Source organism: Lepisosteus oculatus, chromosome 4 (genome assembly GCF_040954835.1).
Source record: "Lepisosteus oculatus isolate fLepOcu1 chromosome 4, fLepOcu1.hap2, whole genome shotgun sequence".
Taxonomy (NCBI): domain Eukaryota; kingdom Metazoa; phylum Chordata; class Actinopteri; order Semionotiformes; family Lepisosteidae; genus Lepisosteus; species Lepisosteus oculatus.
This window is the reverse complement of record NC_090699.1, coordinates 36604255-36624253: the sequence shown is the minus strand read 5'-3', so window position 1 is coordinate 36624253 and position 19999 is coordinate 36604255. Positions and strand designations below refer to the sequence as shown.

The following is a 19999-nucleotide window of genomic DNA, read 5'->3' as shown; positions in this document are numbered from 1 at the left end:
TATTATTTGTGATGATTAGCATCCCAGGTACACCTTATTTTGCTGGAATGCTGTCCTTAACATTTCAGAATCCTGATTGTAAAGATTTATTGTGTTTCCTTACCCTGTAGGTACAACCCCAAGCTCCCCCATCAGTCTCCCAGAGTCCCCAACCTTCCCATCAAGCTCTGGATCCTGGAGTGATGAGTGCACCATCTGCTATGAGAACATGGTGGACACTGTGATCTATGCCTGTGGGCACATGTGTCTCTGCTACACCTGTGGGTTAAAGTTGAAGAAAATGTCCAATGCCTGCTGTCCAATATGCAGGAGGAGCATCAAAGACATCATAAAGACCTACCGAAGCACATAGATGTACATCACTATACATTCGGAAAGCAAGATAGAGAGAAAGACCTGTATGTTAAAGGAACACTCATCTGGTACAAGATGAGCCATTTCAGTTACTGATTTATTATTAAGGAAAATTTTCTGGGTTTGATAAGATAAAGTAAGGAATCCACTAAGGTCCTTAATTTCAGTAGGATTCGATTTCTTTGATTCTCTATATGTTATGACCTGGAAGATCTTGGGACAGAAATGCATCCTCTTATGAATACCACGATTACTGAGGATACTTAGTGCTTCAGAGACACTAACCAGGAGTATCCTGGTGTTGAAATGTTTATTGGTTATGCCTGGGCTGGGTGAGCTGGACAGTGGCGCTTCATCTGGAAATAGCTGCATTCTTCAGTAGGCATAAATGTTTGTGAATTCCAATGAAGTATGGATGAAGAAGAAACATTATTTTAATTCCTTTACTTAGCTGTGTGCGTCCCTCCACACCAGTCTATGGAATATAAACGGAGTCTCGCAGAGAAAAGGAGCTAATTGGTCAACTTCTCAACCGCAAAGGGATACTGCCGTCTTATAACAGAACTTCTGTTTTTGTGCAGTTTTGGACAGTTCCACTTAAGCAGCAATTTGGAAAGCAACACAAATTATAGCAAAGTGGGTAATACTCAACATTAAACAAATAGACAACAGTGCTGCGAATAATGTTACTTAAACAGTCACTGTACTATAGGTGTCCATAAGGTTCTGCAGAGATATTATGCCAGCTATTGTAAGATTAATACAAAGTTGGTTTGCCTTTCATACAGCTGCCTGGGAGTGGCTTGCCATTGAATGGCACCACTGTTCGTTATGGCATATCACAAAGTGGCAATTTATGCCTTCTGAGTGTACCACTGCTTCCAACATTATCTGCAAGTCACCGGCAACCATCCATCCATTTTCTACATACATCATCCACTTCAGGGTCGTGAGGAAACCTGTCTTTGCAAGTAAAAGGTGCAAGGTGGGGTACACCCAGGGCAGGACACCAGTCCATCACAGGGCACACACAGACACAGAAACGGACTCACACACTCACACCAGGGCCAGTTTTTCCTCAAGTCCAGTAACCTATCAGTATATCTTTGGACTGTGGGAGGAAATCATCTGAACATGTGGAGATAACACTCACAGATAGCATCTCAGGTCAGGCCCAGCACTGCGAGGCAGGATTGCTAACCATGCATCACTGTGCTTCTCTAAGCAACCATCTGTTGTACTGTATATCAATTTAAGACAATGCAAGCTTGCCTGTCTTGATAACATTCACCCACCCCCTAAATCTGAGAGGTTATATAATGCCTAAATGAAATGAAACCTTAGAGTCTGAATTTAAAGCCATTTTAGATCTCAGTTGTTCTAAAAAATTAAATAATGCAACTTTTCTCCTTCACATGAGAAATGTTCATCATGGTCAAAAGGGGAAATTACTGTCATGAGAGTCTGAGTCTGAAGTGAGTGATGTGGTGAATAGGCATGATGCATTGTCTGAACTCTGAATTTCTTTTTTTTTCCTGTTGGAAATACATTTCTTCCATGTACAAACTGAACGTGAGCAGTTTTAAAAAGGTCTAAAGTGCAAATCATAACAGCGCTGAAGTGGACAGGCAAGTATAAAAGAACTGAAAGGAATGATAGCCAATTGACTTAAACTAAGTTGCATTTTCCTCTCCCTGCATTTACCATTTCCCATATGCTATATTCATATATATTCATTGCTTATTTTACTATTAGTGAGCTATTAAATTCATTATTCTGTGATTACTCTATGGAGGTCTACTGTACTACACATACAGTAAAAATTATTTCAGAAAGTGTTGTAGTAACACAACTGGACTGTTGGCAATATATTCAAAATGTTTAGGGGCTGAAATAATCTTGATTCATTAGTGTCTAATGAGCATGTTGCAGGTTTAGGCAGTACACCATGTATTTTGAATCCTGAACTGGATCCATGCTGTAGTTTGAATGACTGACACCGAAGACTATTGCACCATAAGTCAAGTCTTAAAATCTGTTTCTGCCTGTATTAGACCCAATGAGGCCAGTCAGTGCTGAAGATTCCGGAGTGGTCTTCAAACTCTCCAAGCACCCAAACAAACAATACTGTATACATCAGTCCCTGAGGTTCAGTAGCTACTCTGAGTATTCCTCACGTACTGTTCACTCCCACTTTTTCTATTAGAACATAGATGGGACCATTTATTTTTTTAATTATTGTAAAAAGGAAAAAATAATATTGAGAACCCTTTCTGAACTTGTAACATGAGGGAACATCAATTGAAAACAATTGTCGATTAAGCCGGAAGTGTGGAATGTTTCTGTGCAATGTTTCTTTTCAATATGAAGGGAAAACATTTTGCAGAATGTTTTCAGTATTGCGTTATCCAAAGTTAAAATGTATGAGTGAGTGATTATCTAGCAATTATGTTTTTAAGGGAAACATAAAAATGCTTCATATTTTACTCTAAAGTGCCATTAGGCTTGTTTTTGGCTGAAAGAAAAAATATGATGGTCCATTACAAAACACAAACCTTGTAGCTTGATTACTTTGGTATTATGAAGATATTATTTTAAGCAAATAGCTCCAAAGGCAGCCTGGATTAAAAGCTTGATTAATTACTTTTTTTCTTGCAGATGTCTAATTATTTCAGAAAAAAAAACAAAATATTTCTTCTGAAATTCTAAAGGTAGGTAATGGGCATATAGACACTGGCTTTTGGAAAAGCTTTGGTTAAAGGATTTTAATATGGTATGAATTAATTGTATTTTTAAGCACAATCTAAACTAATGTTTTACACATAAATAGTAATATTAATAATATCTGGAAATCTTTCTGTGTATATGTAGACTATAGATATAATGGTAATAATATCTGCAGGTGAATATACTGTATATAGAGGTGGATTTAATGCCTCTAAGTATATAATAAAAAGGACTATTGACATACATAAAATATGTGTGTACAGCGAACACAAATATACTAACAGGCAGTAATCACTTTTCATAGTATCTACAGTGCTGATACAAAGATGTGCTTCTGCAACGTAAAAAAGGTCAGGTTTCAGATTTCAAGCTTTTAAAATTATTTTCATTTCTGCAAAAGTTTTTTACGTTTTGGAAGCTCCACAATCAGTAAAATATTTTCTGTGGTAAGTGCTGGTTATTTTGTCTGAAGCTCTACAATCCCTTGCCCAACTTTATCATAATTTGTGTTTGAACATTCTTGTCTAGACACCAGGTTTTTCCACTATGCCTCTGAGACAATTTGCTGTGCTTTTAAAATGGTCATCAAAGTTTGATTACACCTTCAATTACTGTATGTCTCAGATTGGCTGTCACTAATGTGTAAATCAAAAGTCAATTGATAAGCAACGTCTAATAGACATAGACACTCCTGGGTTGCATGTCCATTGACTATTATCTACTGTACATGTTATTGAATAGCCATTTACAGTCAATTGAATGTGTATTAAACCTTTTTCTGGGATAAGGGAATCAAGGTCTTACCCAAAGTATTAGGAGGGATAACTAGCTTATTGTATTGTATGCTGTTGAAAAGCTTTAGATTTCAATTTGCGCTGCTGAAGTTTTCACTGTCTTCACAGTAACCAATCTGCATTCATGTTCCTGAGGTTAAATAATAAAAACACGAATCTGCTATTGTGTATGTTATTTATTTGTAGTAGAATTATAATTTATGTTTAATTTTGAAGTTTTGTTTTCAATTTAAGCAGCTGCAGTGTCAGAAACTGTGTGTTCTGTAAACTTGCTTTAAATGTCTATATATTATTTGTAAAAACATGCTTAGACTATCATTTTGTAAGTGTATTACAGATTCATAGAACTCAGATAAACATACATTGATCATCTCATACCTCCTTTCATGACAATAGAATGGGAGGTCTTTTGCTTTAAAATGAATATGTAAAGAAAATGGAAACTATTTTTATATAAATATATTGTGCCTTTGGGCAGTTCTTTAAGTCTGTTGGATTATTGATCTAATACATCATGCTGGAACCTGTGGGAAATGTTGGAAACACTGATATTTGTCTAAAAGAATTGTCATTCCAATTACAATGCTTATGGTTAGAGAATATGACATTAGCTCTGTTGGTTATTATACTGTACTGCCCTTGGTACGATATGAATAACCTCAGTATTTCAAACAGGTACTGTATCTTCCTGCGGTCCAGCCCACCCGAATGAGTTTTCTATTTTTGTTTAGGACTCTTTGAGGGTCAACTTTCCAGCTGCTTGCCTAATTATTTTTTTTAAAACCTCAAAGGTAAACCTCAACAATCCAGGACCAGCTGATCCAAAGCTGCCTGTCTTGTGTACAGTATATAATGCCAAGTCACAACAATTCTTTAATTCATACAAACCATTTAGAAAATCATTCTTACCATGCTGGAATTAGATGATTTCTAAATCACATATTATCTATTAGTTCACCATTATCTTTGATATCTGGTTGTCTAATTTATTATTTCCTTGCAATATTCCATCTTCCTAAAGCGTAATCATTTCTCTACATGCCAGAGGGTGCTATATTGGCTCAGTGTGTAAGTTACTCATTTCCATGATGATCTGGTTGTCAGGTGGGTGGATACTGGTTATGCCAATAGCTCTCTTATCGATCAATATCCATATCACCCCTTTCAATACGTCATTCCTCCACAGCGCAGATTCACAGTACAGTTATTTGACTAGGCCAAATGAATTCATAAGCACCCTGTGGTTTAATGATTTAACACAAAAAAGCTGTCTGAGAAATTAGCAAGAGCATGATACTGCAGATATGGAAAGTTGTCTTTTCGAAGTGGTGTAGTTTCTTTTAAGAACATTAAGTGGGAATTTTTTTTTTTTGTCTCTGTAGTCATTTACTTCATCAGAATTGAGACCTTGTTCATGTACACATTTTTTAGATGAGATTTTCAGGACTTTTTTCAGAATATGACTTATATTGCCCTTCTCAGAAATCATCTAATACTGTTTACAGATGAAAAATGTTGTAAGCTTGACAATCTTTAATGTAAAAAAAACCTTTTTTTAAAAACAGCCCTACATACCCCGCCCTGCTGTTAGTTCCAATTTAGTTAATTGTTCATACAATCTGGAAAAAAGACGGGACCAAAACAGGATTAAGCCACCAGTGCTGTAGGCAGCACTTACATTGTGTGTTAGAGATTCATAGTTTTCTTTTCCTTTAAAAGTAAGGTGAATGTTTTTTTTTCTTGTCTCATATTTCAGAATACTGTTTAGCTTGTGTTTATTTATGATTAGTTGTAAGTGGTCTGTAAACTCTGTTCATTGTGCAAGTCCGATGACTGTGGCTGTCAATAAACTTTTAAGATGTGTTTCCATTATGTCAGTTTTATGTGTTTTTCTGTTGCACTTGAAGTTTCATCATGAATTATTAGTTTCAAACATCGGACGAGAGGTTCTTCTTGATACTCTGGATGTGCAGTGTAATGGAATTAATAGTATGATTTCACCCTGTACAATATGTTTACAGCCTATATCTTGAAAGTTTCTAAGCTGAAATAAGAAAGTGAAGCACATTGTTTGCACCAATTAGCAGAAAACCTAGCCTTCTTGTCTGCTTACAGGAAATAATTGAACTCACATACTTAACGATAAAATAGCTTTGGATCCAAAAAGATAACATGAACTATGACTGTTAAATGGCCCATGAGTTTCAGTGTAAAATTCTGAGAATTCTGCTTGATTAGATAAACTTTTGAATACTCTATACTGTGCCTAGAATGAAACTGAAAGGAAGTCCTAGTAACTTGTTGGAAGCTAGGGAGCACCACCTCATGGAAATAAGTGGAATAACAGGCAACCTCTGGATTTTCACCCTAGAATAAATCCTGACACTTTCATTGTTTTTGTAGATTTTGTAGTCAAAAAGCACCTTACAATATATATAACTACTAGAACCCTGTGCTTATATATGTAAGAACTGTGGCCACTTCACTGATACGTTTATTTATGATTAGCACACCTTTTGTGCAAAGAAGCACACACGTAATAATAATAATAATAATAATAATAATAATAATAATAACAATAACAACTGCTTACACTTATATAGTGCTGTTCTGGACACTCCACTCAAAGTGCTTTACAGGTAATGGGGACTCCCCTCCACCACCACCAATGTACAGCATCCACCTGGATGATGTGACGGCAGCCATAGTGCACCAGAACGCTCACCACACATCAGCTATCAGTGGGGAGGAGAGCAGAGTAATGAAGCCAATTCATAGAGGGGGATTATTAGGAGGCCATGATTGATAAGGGCCAATGGGAAATTTGGCCAGGACACCGGGGTTACACACCTACTCTTTTCGAGACCACAGTGAGTCAAGACCTCAGTTTTACATCTCATCTGAAGGACGGCGCCTGTATACACTATAGTGTCCCCGTCACTACAGTGGGGCATTAGGACCCACATGGGCCGCAGGGTGAGCGCCCCCTGCTGGCCCCACTAACACCTCTTCCAAATGTAACAAGTCTTAAGAACTAGGAAAATGTTACAAGGATAAATGAGGAAAAGTTTCAACTTCATCAGCATGTACAGTATTTCTTGCATTTATATAGTACTTTTTATACTATCCATTTTCTAACTCCTTTATCCTATACAGGGTCACAGGAGAGTCAGAGCCTATCCAGGCGAACTACTTTTCAAACTGAAAGATCCAAAAGCACTATACGTACAGGAGGGTACCAGCTCCTACCTACTCAGTAATGCATGGCAGCAATTATGTGCCAGTAGCAACACATACTGTAACAACACAGGCTGAGAAGTGAGAAATTGCCCCCGGCAAGTTAAGAGTGGGGTTACTATCCCTAAGTGGTTTTCATCCAAAGGAGAGCACTTGTTATAGCATTGATGCCCTTGGTAACCATGCTGGACAGTCCTGGGTCAGAGGGAAGAGGGTCATTAGTGGTCTACTTGCAGTTGCCTGCTGGTTTTTCCTTGGAGATCTCCCATCCGAAGACAGGCAAAGATATACAGTGCCTTGCGAAAGTATTCGGCCCCCTTGAACTTTTCAACCTTTTGCCACATTTCAGGCTTCAAACATAAAGATATAAATTTTTTATTTTATGTGAAGAATCACCAACAAGTGGGACACAATTGTGAAGTGGAACGAAATCTATTGGATTTTTGAAACTTTTTTAACGAATAAAAAAATGAAAAGTGGGGCGTGCAAAATTATTCAGCCCCTTTACTTTCAGTGCAGCAAACTCACTCCAGAAGTTCAGCGAGGATCTCTGAATGATCCAATGTTGTCCTAAATGACTGATGGTGATAAATAGAATCCACCTGTGTGTAATCAAGTCTCTGTATAAATGCACCTGCTCTGTGATAGTCTCAAGGTTCTGTTGAAAGCGCAGAGAGCATCATGAAGACCAAGGAACACACCAGGCAGGTCCGTAATACTGTTGTGGAGAAGTTTAAAGCCGGATTTGGATACAAAAAGATTTCCCAAGCTTCAAACATCCCAAGGAGCACAGTGCAAGCGATCATCTTGAAATGGAAGGAGTATCAGACCACTGCAAATCTACCAAGACCTGGCCGTCCCTCTAAACTTTCAGCTCAGACAAGGAGAAGACTGATCAGAGATGCAGCCAAGAGGCCCATGATCACTCTGGATGAACTGCAGAGAACTACAGCTGAGGTGGGAGAGTCTGTCCATAGGACAACAATCAGTCTTACACTGCACAAATCTGGCCTTTATGGAAGAGTGGCAAGAAGAAAGCCATTTCTCAAAGATATCCATAAAAAGTCTCGTCTAAAGTTTGCCACAAGCCACCTGGGAGACACCCCAAACATGTGGAAGAAGGTGCTCTGGTCAGATGAAACCAAAATCGAACTTTTTGGCCACAATGCAAAACGATATGTTTGGCGTAAAAGCAACACAGCTCATCACCCTCAACACACCATCCCCACTGTCAAACATGGTGGTGGCAGCATCATGGTTTGGGCCTGCTTTTCTTCAGCAGGGACAGGGAAGATGGTTAAAATTGAGGGGAAGATGGATGCAGCCAAATACAGGACCATTCTGGATGAAAACCTGTTGGAGTCTGCAAAAGACCTGAAACTGGGACGGAGATTTATCTTCCAACAAGACAATGATCCCAAACATACAGCAAAATCTACAAAGGAATGGTTCACAAATAAACGTATCCAGGTGTTTGAATGGCCAAGTCAAAGTCCAGACCTGAATCCAATCGAGAATCTGTGGAAAGAGCTGAAAACTGCTGTTCACAAACGCTCTCCATCCAACCTCACTGAGCTCAAGCTGTTTTGCAAGGAAGAATGGGCAAGAATTTCAGTCTCTCGATGTGCAAAACTGATAGAGACATACCCCAAGCGACTTGCAGCTGTAATCGCAGCAAAAGGTGGCTCTACAAAGTATTAACGCAAGGGGGCCGAATAATTTTGCACGCCCCACTTTTCATTTTTTTATTAGTTAAAAAAGTTTCAAAAATCCAATAGATTTCGTTCCACTTCACAATTGTGTCCCACTTGTTGATGATTCTTCACATAAAATAAAAAATTTATATCTTTATGTTTGAAGCCTGAAATGTGGCAAAAGGTTGAAAAGTTCAAGGGGGCCGAATACTTTCGCAAGGCACTGTACTTTGCTTAACTTCTGAGATCAGGAAATAAAGCAGTCACCCTGCTGCCAAAGTACTTAAGCAATATATTATCAAAGTGAATATCACAAATATAGCAAACCAAATACCAGAAAAAGATGTCTCTCCTATTGAAAATTTATTATTGTCCCCAAAACCAGAATTATGCCATTAGTATATCTGGGACAAATAAATCATAGGTATTGGTAAGGACCATTACTTGTCTCCAACACATTTCGGTAGGCAGCTTGGATACCTAATTGCATTCTGCATTATCTAGTTGAAACTGGAAGATAAATGAGTGAGATAAGGGAGCCAACAATTAGATTGTTGGGTACTGGGATTAATATGGTGTCCTACAGATATAATGAATGGGAAATGCATCCCATAATTGGATTGAGCACCTTCTTGTTCAGGGATTCTGGGACTTTTTGCTTATCAATATATTATTTTCATTTAAGTGTCAGTCGAGTACTGCTTGTTAACCCACTCAGCCAAAATACAATGTAATGAAAGTTTTGAGTTTACACTGCTTGCCGACATGGACACCGATAGTCAGTGTTAAAGCAGCCGGTGACTGTCAAGCCACTATGCAAATGTCTGCTCCAGCAACTGTGTGTAATAAAATATGTGACATGAAATCATGACATCATACCTGTTCACATTCCTGGAGGGTTATGGTGTTTGTGGTTCTGATTTTCACCTAAGAATAACGTCTGGCACTTTGTGCCACCGTGTGAGCACAAGGAAAGTCATTCTGATGAAGCAGAGTGAGGGATAAACTGGTGGAATGCAGCTTAAGCACAAGAGGGATCTTAATAAAAGAGGTGCTGTATCTTCAACTGATTGAATTCTACACTATTCAATGGCTTCATACAGGAGAACTATCCAGGCTATTTGATAGTGAGTACACTTCTAGAATCATGTTGAATAAGTCAACATCATGCGTCAACCTCGTATATAAGTGGTGATTGTATGCAGTTCTTTTTACTCTGTCAAGGTCTCGATGTATGAAAAAATAATTCTTATCAACCATTTAGGTAACTCTACACTGGATTTACAAAACTACCCTTGAGAATAAAAGAAATAAAAGTAGAAGTTACCATTTTTTTTTCACGATGTCTAAAATGTAGCCCCACTAAGAAAATAACGTTCAAATCCTGATTTCCAATTATTGGAAACAATAGCAACAAGACACAAAGATGGAAATAAACTACCACGACAGCCATACATTTTATAGTGTTTTTCATTAGGGCAATGCAAGATACAATGTAAACATTAACAAAATATAAAAAAGAATTAAAAACAAAACAAAACAAAAAGATTTACAAAAGCAAATGAAAAATGCAGCACGCTGTTTGCAAAAGAAAACCTTCGTTTTTTTGACCATTAACTAATTAATGTTCAGTCAATCTACCCATCATTCATATACCCAGGAGAACCAGAATATAATTACAGTATCAAGATTAACATTAACCAAAATGACATTGAAGTGTTACTAGGGTAACAAATGAAAGCAAAGGCTCCCTTCAAATGTACTGATTTGTACCCATGCCCACTGCAAGCCTTGAATGAAGAGAGGCTTGAGTGAAGTGTTCACATAACTTAAAATGTCAGCTCATGCTTGTGAGATGTTCACATGCGATTCTGACATTATTTATTGAATGGAGTGTTGTTTTTGGCCTCTTTTGGCAGTCTTTAATTTTTTTTCTTCTTGGACTTTCTCTTAGAAACAGATGCTGCACATTTAACAAAACGTTGCATAAGCATAGTCAAAAACTTGAAACATTTCTTGTCATACAAATATGATAGCACCACATTTGGTCCGCCTTGAGTGACATTGCACAATGGTATATGGAGCTGACAAGCTGGGGAAGACCACCATGAAAAATGTTTTGTTTTGATTTAGAGTGAGACCCGTGCTAGTCAGGTTTTGACCTTGGTTTCTGATTAAGAGTAACTAAGACTAACTCTACTAAGAGTAAAGGAGGCTAAAAAGGCACCACTCCTACAAACTCCTACAAATCTGGTGTTCACATTGCATTTTCAAGAGAATTCTTTTTTTTAAATGGATATACTGTACTGTATGAAATGTCTAACTTGATGACTAATTGATCAAAAAAACTCAACTGACCGCTGTAATGTTTTTCAAGAAGCATACTGTAAATGAATTATGAAAGTCTACTGAAAAGGAAAGTAGAAAGTGGTGGTCTAACTAAAATATACTTTTCAGAGGATTGGTAGTCCTTTTTTGGCATTAGTTTACAGTTGGGAAAACAAAAATAGTAACCACAGAATGAACAGGAATCCCTTCTAAGGAAAATTAATCTTGCCACACAATGTTTTGTAACTTTAAATGATCTAGATAGTTGTGACTCAGTCACACATCTGTCAGTACTGCTCAGGACAAGAAGTTAGCCTAACCACCATATTCCTTTGCTTAGCCTCACACAGTCAACATACTTTCCATTTGCAATTGTTTAAATTCAAACAGCTTAGCACAGTTACATTCCAGCGACAACTTTTTAAAACAATAGCGCTCATTTAAGCTTTCTGTCATCTTTCTTACTTCTTTCAACAATTACCAAATCCCCTCAACAGCTAAAATAGAAACCTGCAAATTCCCTCATGCATCTACGACTACAGCCAGACTTACAATAAACTTTCTACTTACAGTACTCCCTCCTACTGCCTGTCTCTACAGACACTTGCTATCCTTACGCTTTAAATAATTACGATAGAAATTTCAAATTACAAAAGGCACATGAGAATTTTGAGATGAGCACACATTTACACTACTTAAACTTTGTCAAGCAGGCATAAAATCTTTAATTTAGTAAGCTATAATTGAGTTATTTCCAGAAAACAATGCATTTAAAAAAGCTCTGCCTTAGGTATTAGTCTAAATGTTTTAATTGTGGGACTACTAAACTATGTTACTGCATACATTATTTCCAAGTGGGTTTTTTCCTTTTAAATGAATGCCCACTCCCCACTAAATATATTTTTGCATATCATTTACACAACACATCATCATAAAGCCTGTCTCTTCTCAGAATCAGCACACAAACCATCATTTCACACTCTCAGACCTCTGCCTCATACACAGTCTCTCTGAATCTTTTCCACTCTCTAAAAGGAGCAACTTGTGTGCATGGATTAAATGATTAAGCACATACAGTATGTGGTTTTCACAAAGGAACATGGTAGCATAAAGCACAGGAACTTCAGAAACTACTAGGCAAATGTAATCTGAAGCCAAATGAACTTCCACAGTAGAATATTACCTAAAAGAAGAAACCATGAAATATACTGTACTGTATAATGGTGTTTAATGAATTTTGTGTCTGGCAAGATCTTTAACCTACAGTTTGCTGTGCAAAAACAAAGGTTACTAGCAATATTTTTAGGATCAATTGGTAGAACCTCGCAGTTTTTTAAAATGAGTAATTTATCTTTCAGTGTTTTGAAATAACCGTGACTTCATATGGCCCAGTGCACATACAGTATGACAAGTCCTCAAAGAATTTGTCAAATAAACCAAAGTCAAAACCTTTCATCGAGGGCAAAGTTTGTAATACAAGATTTTCCTCTTGATTGTTCAGCTTAAATCATAGAAGGCACATACAATCTAGCCCATCTCAGTCTGGCTTCTGGGCAAAATTGCAAGAACTTAATGAGAGGCACTAAAGAACTTTCTATAACAGAGTTACTGGGAATCAAGTCTACTATTTATAAAGTATGTTTTATATGCCTCACCCTACACTATGTGGGCTTATTTCCATCAGTCCCATTTTTGATGAGGGTCATCAGTTACTTGAAATTCCTCACATTTGAAGTGAAGTTGGAATTATACACACAAGGTCAGGACTGATTGGGCAACAACTTCACACAGAATCAAATTTCCTGCTACAGGTTTGCACATGGTTATCTCACCCCAGCTGTACAGTGATACCAAGAAACCAAATATTCATGTTGAACAGCTAGAAATCTCACCATTGGGTAGTACTGGCTTCTCCTGAGCACTACGGAACTAAAGTACACTCTTGTCAAAAGTTTAAATAGAAATTGTTTGGGAATGTTTTGGAGCTTTTTTTTGTCTTTAGTAGATGTGTTCTGCAATTCTAACAAATTTTAAAATATTTCTTTTCAAGACTGCAAGAATCTCTTTAAGATACAAGATATGTGGTGACTTTCCGTTATGCACAAAAATATACATATACCGTGTCACCTACACAATACATTTTTCCAGAGAAATGTTTCTCATTCAGTGTTTGGGCGATCATAAGTGCCCTTGTTCTGCAAATTCAAGCTTTCCTATTTTACCCTTTTAAGTTTAAAGACAGACATATTATCCAGGAATATGTGATACAAAGATATTAATTTTCAAAATATATATTAGAGTAATCTTAAAGAAACTTTAAATCACGGGAATTTAACACTGGTGTGTTGTGTTCAAGAAATCCAGTCATTTTCTTTTCCAAGAAGCCAGTGCTCATGTTGTGTTGAGAAGCCAGTTTCCTATTGCACATTTCCTCATCCCTATGACTTGTGGATTATGTACATTACAAAGGGGAAAAAAAATAATATATTGTGATAATGCATCAGAGAAAACTAAATTAAGAAAAAAAATCACTACCTTTACATTATAACTAAATAGTATGAAAATGTCTAGCATGACTACTTACTATAATTCCCTTGTGATCTTAGAGATGCAAATAAGCAAGTGTTTTATTTAATTAACAAAAGCAATGTAATTACCATTAATATGTGCTGTACTAAAAGAGTGATTTAACACTTTTACATAATGCCTTCGTCTGGATATCAGGGGGCAGGGAGTGGAGGCAGGAACAACAATTTTTAAAACAAAAGTAATCCCTTATAAAACACTGTGAATACACACTGTGTAGATTAATTTGGAACCAGAAGACTTTTGGGAGAGACAATTCCAAATTACACTTGTAGGAATTCTCCATGGTAGTCTTGCACATTTCCGGTTTCTCCTCAGTTTTCAAATATTAAAAGCTTTGTGCAATCTTCTTCTTTTGTTGTTGTTGTTGTTTTGCAATGCCTGTTTCACAATCTAATTTTTCTTTTATAGAAATCATTGCTCATTAGTGAAAAGGGAGGATTAAGAAGATGGAAAATGATTGTCTAAACTAAGTCTCATTTCTTTTATAAAAAAGTATACATATCAGGCATTATATAAGTCCCAATAACGACATAGGAAGTGTCCATTATTGTTAAAGTTGCAGTATACAGCATTAGAACAGTAATTTCATGTTTTTTTAAGGTGAAAAAATAAACTTCTTGTTACATGGTCGCCAAATCAAAATATACAATATTTGTAATAATTATAAAACTAATAACGATAATTTAATTGCATTGCCATTTGGAAAACATACAATTTCTGTACAGTTGTTTTGTTACAGTTTTTTTGTTTTGTTTTGTTTTGTTTCAATGGAAACACCATCAGGGAAATTACAAGCTGCAGTAACAGCTGTCTATCACAAGAGGCCACTTTTGCTAAGAATTACAGCAACAGATAAAGATGTCAAGATTCAGAACAGCACCAATGAGCAGCTTTTATCCAATTGTATTTGAGGTCGTGACCAATTGGTTGTACAATCATTATATTTAAAAATTGTGGACATTGTATCTCAGCCCTAAGCAAAACGCCTATTCACTAATGCTCTCACAGCACACATGCTTCTCTTGTGATGGACAGTGCTATAATTCTGTATAACAGGTAGAAGAAAAATGTATTTAAATAACTATAAATAAAGATTTTTTACTTCAATAAATAATGTGCTGATTTAGAGTTATACTGCATCTTTAAGTAATGCACTCAGGTAAAAAAAAAGTTTTAAAGTGCATTAATTCACAAAAATGAACCACTTCATTCATCATTATTGTTCACGTGTTATCACACCACAAAAACTACTTTCTGCTAAATATAATATAACTGCAATCTAGCAGGTACTTCTTTTACTAATACTACATGTAATACTGTCCAGCAGAAATTATAACAAAAGTTAGTGCTTAACCCAGTTGCAGAGCTCACACTGTTCGTTAGAAAAATATTTCAGCAGTCTTGAACATCAGCCATTTGAAGAAGTGAATGCTGTTCGGTACCTTGGCAGAAGGCATGCCACTCTTGAGAAAAACACATCTTTTTCGAAAGCTTTCGACCTGGCTTCAGTGGGGCTCTGTTAAAAGCAAACCAGTGAAACCAGACTCCAGTTGATACCAGTATAAGTCCAGTTTAAAGCAGCTTTTACTGGAGTCTTCTGGACCTTTCAATCTCAGTAAGGGCAAGAACTGGCTACTTTTTTTAGGATCAAGGAAAATTGTGCCATAAAAGTAATATCAATAAAATAAAATAAAAAAAAAACTTCCCTGGTCTGAAAATTCAACTTAAATAATACTGCGCAGCAATATTATTAGTTGTCTTGAAATGAACCCTGTGCGACAACATGTGCTTTAAATTGTCTAGGGGTAAGAATATCAAGTGCTTTCAGATATCAATATACTACAGCAATCTTTTTTATAATTACACCCTTTTCCTACAATTGCATTTGGATATTGGGATGAACAAATTCCATGTACCCTCCAATTAAATACAAAAGCTATTACAGCATTTCCTTTACAATGGCATTCATCTCTTTGGTTTAATCACATTTAGGGCTTAATGCTATACAGCTACATCCCTGGGTTTTGTCGGCAGTTATCAAGCCTTTTTTTCCAGTATGGTTTTGTTTTCCTGGAAACCTAATTCCCACTGTCCTTCCCCACTGCATCAGCAGATGGGTGTTAGGAGAACACATAAAGCAGCAATATATACAAAAGTATTTTTTTTGTTATCTGGAACTACTTATAAAAAAAATAAAGTATTTTATACACTGTAAACCAATCACTGCCTACGGGTAGAGAAAGCTCAAATTCATTTCACCAAGGGACTAAAATTACTATCCCCAATGTTCTCCATGAGATTTTGTCTTTTGTTAAGAAAATCTGAGATGAAAGAATTTCAAGTTTTTCAGACAGATTTATTCAACTGGATTTGACACTGAATTTTTAAAACTGAAGAAATGAGATAAATGGCAAAAACGTAAGCCAATTGTGACTTTCTTTGCTGCAAATTTTTCATAACAGAAAATCTGCCAGAGGGGCTAAATAACTTCAGGCTGACAATGCAGTATGGATGTCACAAGACTAGAGCAGAAATACATCTCTAAGGAAGTCATGAAAATAACATACAGACAAAACGTACAAGAATTAAAAGAGGAAAAAAAAACTAAGGTGTTTTTTCTGATCTCAATGGGTGATCACTGAGTCACTAATACCCTTTTGTCATTGTTGTGTTTTCTTAATGTAAGTTTTAAGAACCCAAGGCTTATTTATAACTCCTTTACTTACTTGTTCGGGTCACTTCTTTTCCTTTGAATTATTATTGAAACACAGCTTTGGTGCTGTTACATACTCATATTCCTATGGCACTAAATTGAATAGGCTGTGATATTTTTCCTTCTTTTGTTTATTTTTAAAACCATCTCGAAAGGCATCCTTTCGGCAAACCCAAACAGTCGGGTGAACGGGAGTGATGGACAAAAGTGACAGAAAAGGCCCGCACATTTTTACTCCTTTCACAAGATGCAACCATCTTCTTTCTCTTTTTTATCAAAATTAACAAAATAAAACCCAGATGTTGTTTAAGACACTGGGGTGGCCACCCCAAATCTCTTGCCAATGTTTTCTTTTTTTAATCGTAACATATCACTGACAATTTATACCGTCTTAATGTATTTCTTTTGTTTTAGCAAACCAGCACTAAAAGTGTCTCGTTCATTATACTACATTGCATTTAGATGTCTTTAAAAAACAGTTTTATACAAACAGGTACAATGCTAGTTCTTCCTTTCCAAGTAATTAGAGGGCACCCAGCCCTTTTGGGGTCGCCCACTGTCAAGCACCTGACAGTACCACCACCCGTTGGGGTTCCTTTCAAGAACTTCCAAGTTTGTCCCTTCTGGGAATCCCATGGTCTCTTCATCGCCATGGTAATCAGCTATGGAAACATAAACTTCTCTGAGGTTGTTCTGTATCAGCTGAGATTTCTCAATGGGTTTGGGTTTGACTGTGGAGACCGGGATCCCATTCCTTTGAGAGACCCTTCCCAAAGCTTCCGTGCTGCCCATTCCCACTTTATCTGGCTGCCTCAGTTTGTTGTCAACCTGCGGCCTCACGGAGCTGAAGGAGGAGTTACGGCGGACTGTCACTCCAGATCTCAACTGGTCAGTGGAGTTAAGGGATTCATTTCTACGCAAGGACCCTGAGAGAAGGTTGGTGTCTTTGACAGGTGCTGAAACAAAGACAGACTGAGGTCTCACTGCTAACTGGCGCACCCCATTCCTCATTTTCACAGAGCCATTCACCATTCCTGTTGGTTTAGAGAAGCCACCGGGAGGCTTTGATGGAATTGGGGGAGTAATCTTTTTCATACTTTGGTTAATGCTGTTCAGGGCTAGAACTCTCTGTTCATTCTTCTCTAAGCTGTTGGATTTACTTCCACTGCTCTGTTTGGACATGATACCTTCAGACTCTGATCCTGCTGCATCTCCCTGCTTCACAGGCTCCAGGTAATAAGTAGGAGCCCAGCCTTCAGCATCTCCACACTTGATGTACCACCATCCACTTTCTTGCTTCTCCACCACTTCCACCTCCACTCCAGCAGCAAAGCTGATCTCAGAATCTTGCACTTTTTCATAGCTGTCTGTGGTCCTGTAGATGGTGGTTTCAAAGTCTGAGTCTCCTCGGCTGCCCTTGGAATAGATGCTGGAGAGATCTGAGGTGCTTCGAGAGGACACTGAGTCCTCTGATGAGATCACAGAGGCAGTTTCTGAATCCTCGCCTTTGGAGGCCTTCAGCCCATGCTTCAGCTGTCCTGTTGGTCTCAGTTGACGCCTCAGGGTACTGATATCCATTTTTTCAGGGCTCTGAGGCTCCGATTTGGTCAGCAAAGGTTTGGGTCTTACCAGGGGTTTGGGTTTGGTAGAAGGGCTTTGTCCAATTCTCTGTTCTACTTCTTTTCTAAGGCCTAGCTGTTTAGTTACTCCCTGGGTGGCATCTGAAGAAGACCTCAGCTTGGTGTCTTCAGTTTTGGTAAGAGACTGGCTTCTGGCTAGTTCCGGCTGGACTTTTTTCACAGTCCTTGTGTTTCCCAGAGATGACCTGGAGGATGAAACTTTGCGGGCCGTTGACAGGGTGTTGCTCTTTGGAGAGTCTGAGTCACCACTCGACTCTTTGCTGGATGCCGTATCTTCACAGTAAGGCCTGAAGCCATCATTCTCGTATATAGTTTCCTCTTCCTGAGCGACGTCGTCAGTAAACTCCCCCACCTTGAACGAGGCTCTCTGGAGGGAAGAAACAGGAGAGGGCTTGGAAGACTGCTGGGAGCTTTTCCCAGAGGATGCATCATCATTCTTACTATCAACAGACGTTTCTCGCTTGACATGGTCTGGCTCTGGCTCCAAATCAAAACCAATGGCAGGGACATCATATTCTGGCTCCTCATACTTGGGCTTTTGAGGGGAGTCTGTGGCTTCAGCTGGAAGGGTGCTGCTTGTAGGGCCAGCCTCTTCTTGATCTTGTTTTTTGGTTGGTGGAGCTGGGGGAGGGATCTTTGGCCTAGTCAGAGTGCTGGTTCTTCGGTTTAGATTGGGTTTCTTTCTTTTGTCAATGTAGGAACAAGGTGCCCAGCCTTCCTTTTCCCCAATCTGGACATACCACCATCCGCCAGAGTTCTTTTCAATGACCTAGGAGTAAAGAAAACTGGATTAGACAACTTTGTATCTGTTTAATGTTGAATGATCTCCCTCTTTCTTAAATTAGAACATCATTTTTAAGTCAAACCAAATATTAAGATTTAAAAAAAAGATATAGGTCCAAATAGTCCTTCAATATAATTTATAATATTATCTAGACTATTTCTGTTACATAAACCAAATCATATTCAGAGACAAAGTTCAAATGATTCACATTATTCACAGATAGATGACTTTAATGTGGAATATGGACCTCAGTATAAACAATGTCTTCTTCAACTGGTGGCCATAGAAATATTCAAAATAAAGGTCAAAATTAAAGGTCAAATCTAGGCTATGTCATAACCTATTGGTGATTGGGATTCAGTGAGTATTTGTCCAGAACTATTTCAGCGTAGCCAGGCTCAAGTGGTTTCCAGTGAGCCTCATTGTCCTTAGCTTGCCGTGGAAAAGCAACTATGAGATTTTTTGGGATGTCAGTGAGCTTGAGGTATTGTCAGTGAGTTACACAACATCTTTAGATGCTAACTCTGCTGTTGGTGCTGTGGGACTTTTAGCAAGTTAGACTCTAATGCTGCACATTCTAGAGGAAAATATAAACCATTCTCACCACTCCCATAATGAGAGTGACAGCGGTAAAACTATGTTCATCAAAACTAACCAATTCCAATTTCCAAACAGTCTACAACATTAACTGACTAAAACATCTGACAAGGGATATTAGTTTCACTTTGTCAGTCCTGAGGTGCAGGGCAAAGCAGTTGATGTTTCTAAGTTTGTTTCTTTCCTCGAAAATATTGATTTGTATAAATTAAGATTAATTCATATCCAGGACGGTTCTGTTATAATAAAAAATGGGAAAATGGAACTAATATAGTTAATTCAGTAGATTTGGCACAGTGGCGCAGTGATTAGAATTGCTGCCTCGCAGCGCTGTGACCCTTAGTTCAATTCCCTCACTTTGTAATGACCTGTTTCTTGTTTGACTTTTTTTTCAGTAATAAAAGGGTTCATTTGTTATAGACGTAATGGTCTCTTGAGTCATGACAGGAGGAAAAGAAATGACTTTTCTAATAATTGTCAACTGCTTCATTCAAAAATGGTAAAAATAGCTGGAATGTGCAAAACATAGATGGTTTAAAAAA

The 19999-nt window shown here is 37.7% G+C and overlaps 2 protein-coding genes across 5 annotated transcripts in view; one reads left to right on the top strand and one right to left on the bottom strand.

Annotated features, from left to right (window-relative positions):
- The window catches only part of neurl1aa (neuralized E3 ubiquitin protein ligase 1Aa), a 113094-nt gene extending 107347 nt beyond the window's left edge, over positions 1-5747 (top strand). For both annotated transcript variants that reach the window (XM_015347660.2, XM_015347661.2), the window contains exon 6: positions 111-5747. In XM_015347660.2, the coding sequence (XP_015203146.1) occupies positions 111-352 (242 nt within the window). In that variant the 3' untranslated portion in view covers positions 353-5747. The remainder of the gene's footprint in view (positions 1-110) is intronic.
- A 4513-nt stretch (positions 5748-10260) lies between these two features.
- Positions 10261-19999, bottom strand: part of sh3pxd2aa (SH3 and PX domains 2Aa) — a 143733-nt gene continuing 133994 nt past the window's right edge. For all 3 annotated transcript variants that reach the window (XM_015347566.2, XM_015347564.2, XM_006630757.3), the window contains one exon: positions 10261-18845. In XM_015347566.2, the coding sequence (XP_015203052.1) occupies positions 16938-18845 (1908 nt within the window). In that variant the 3' untranslated portion in view covers positions 10261-16937. The remainder of the gene's footprint in view (positions 18846-19999) is intronic.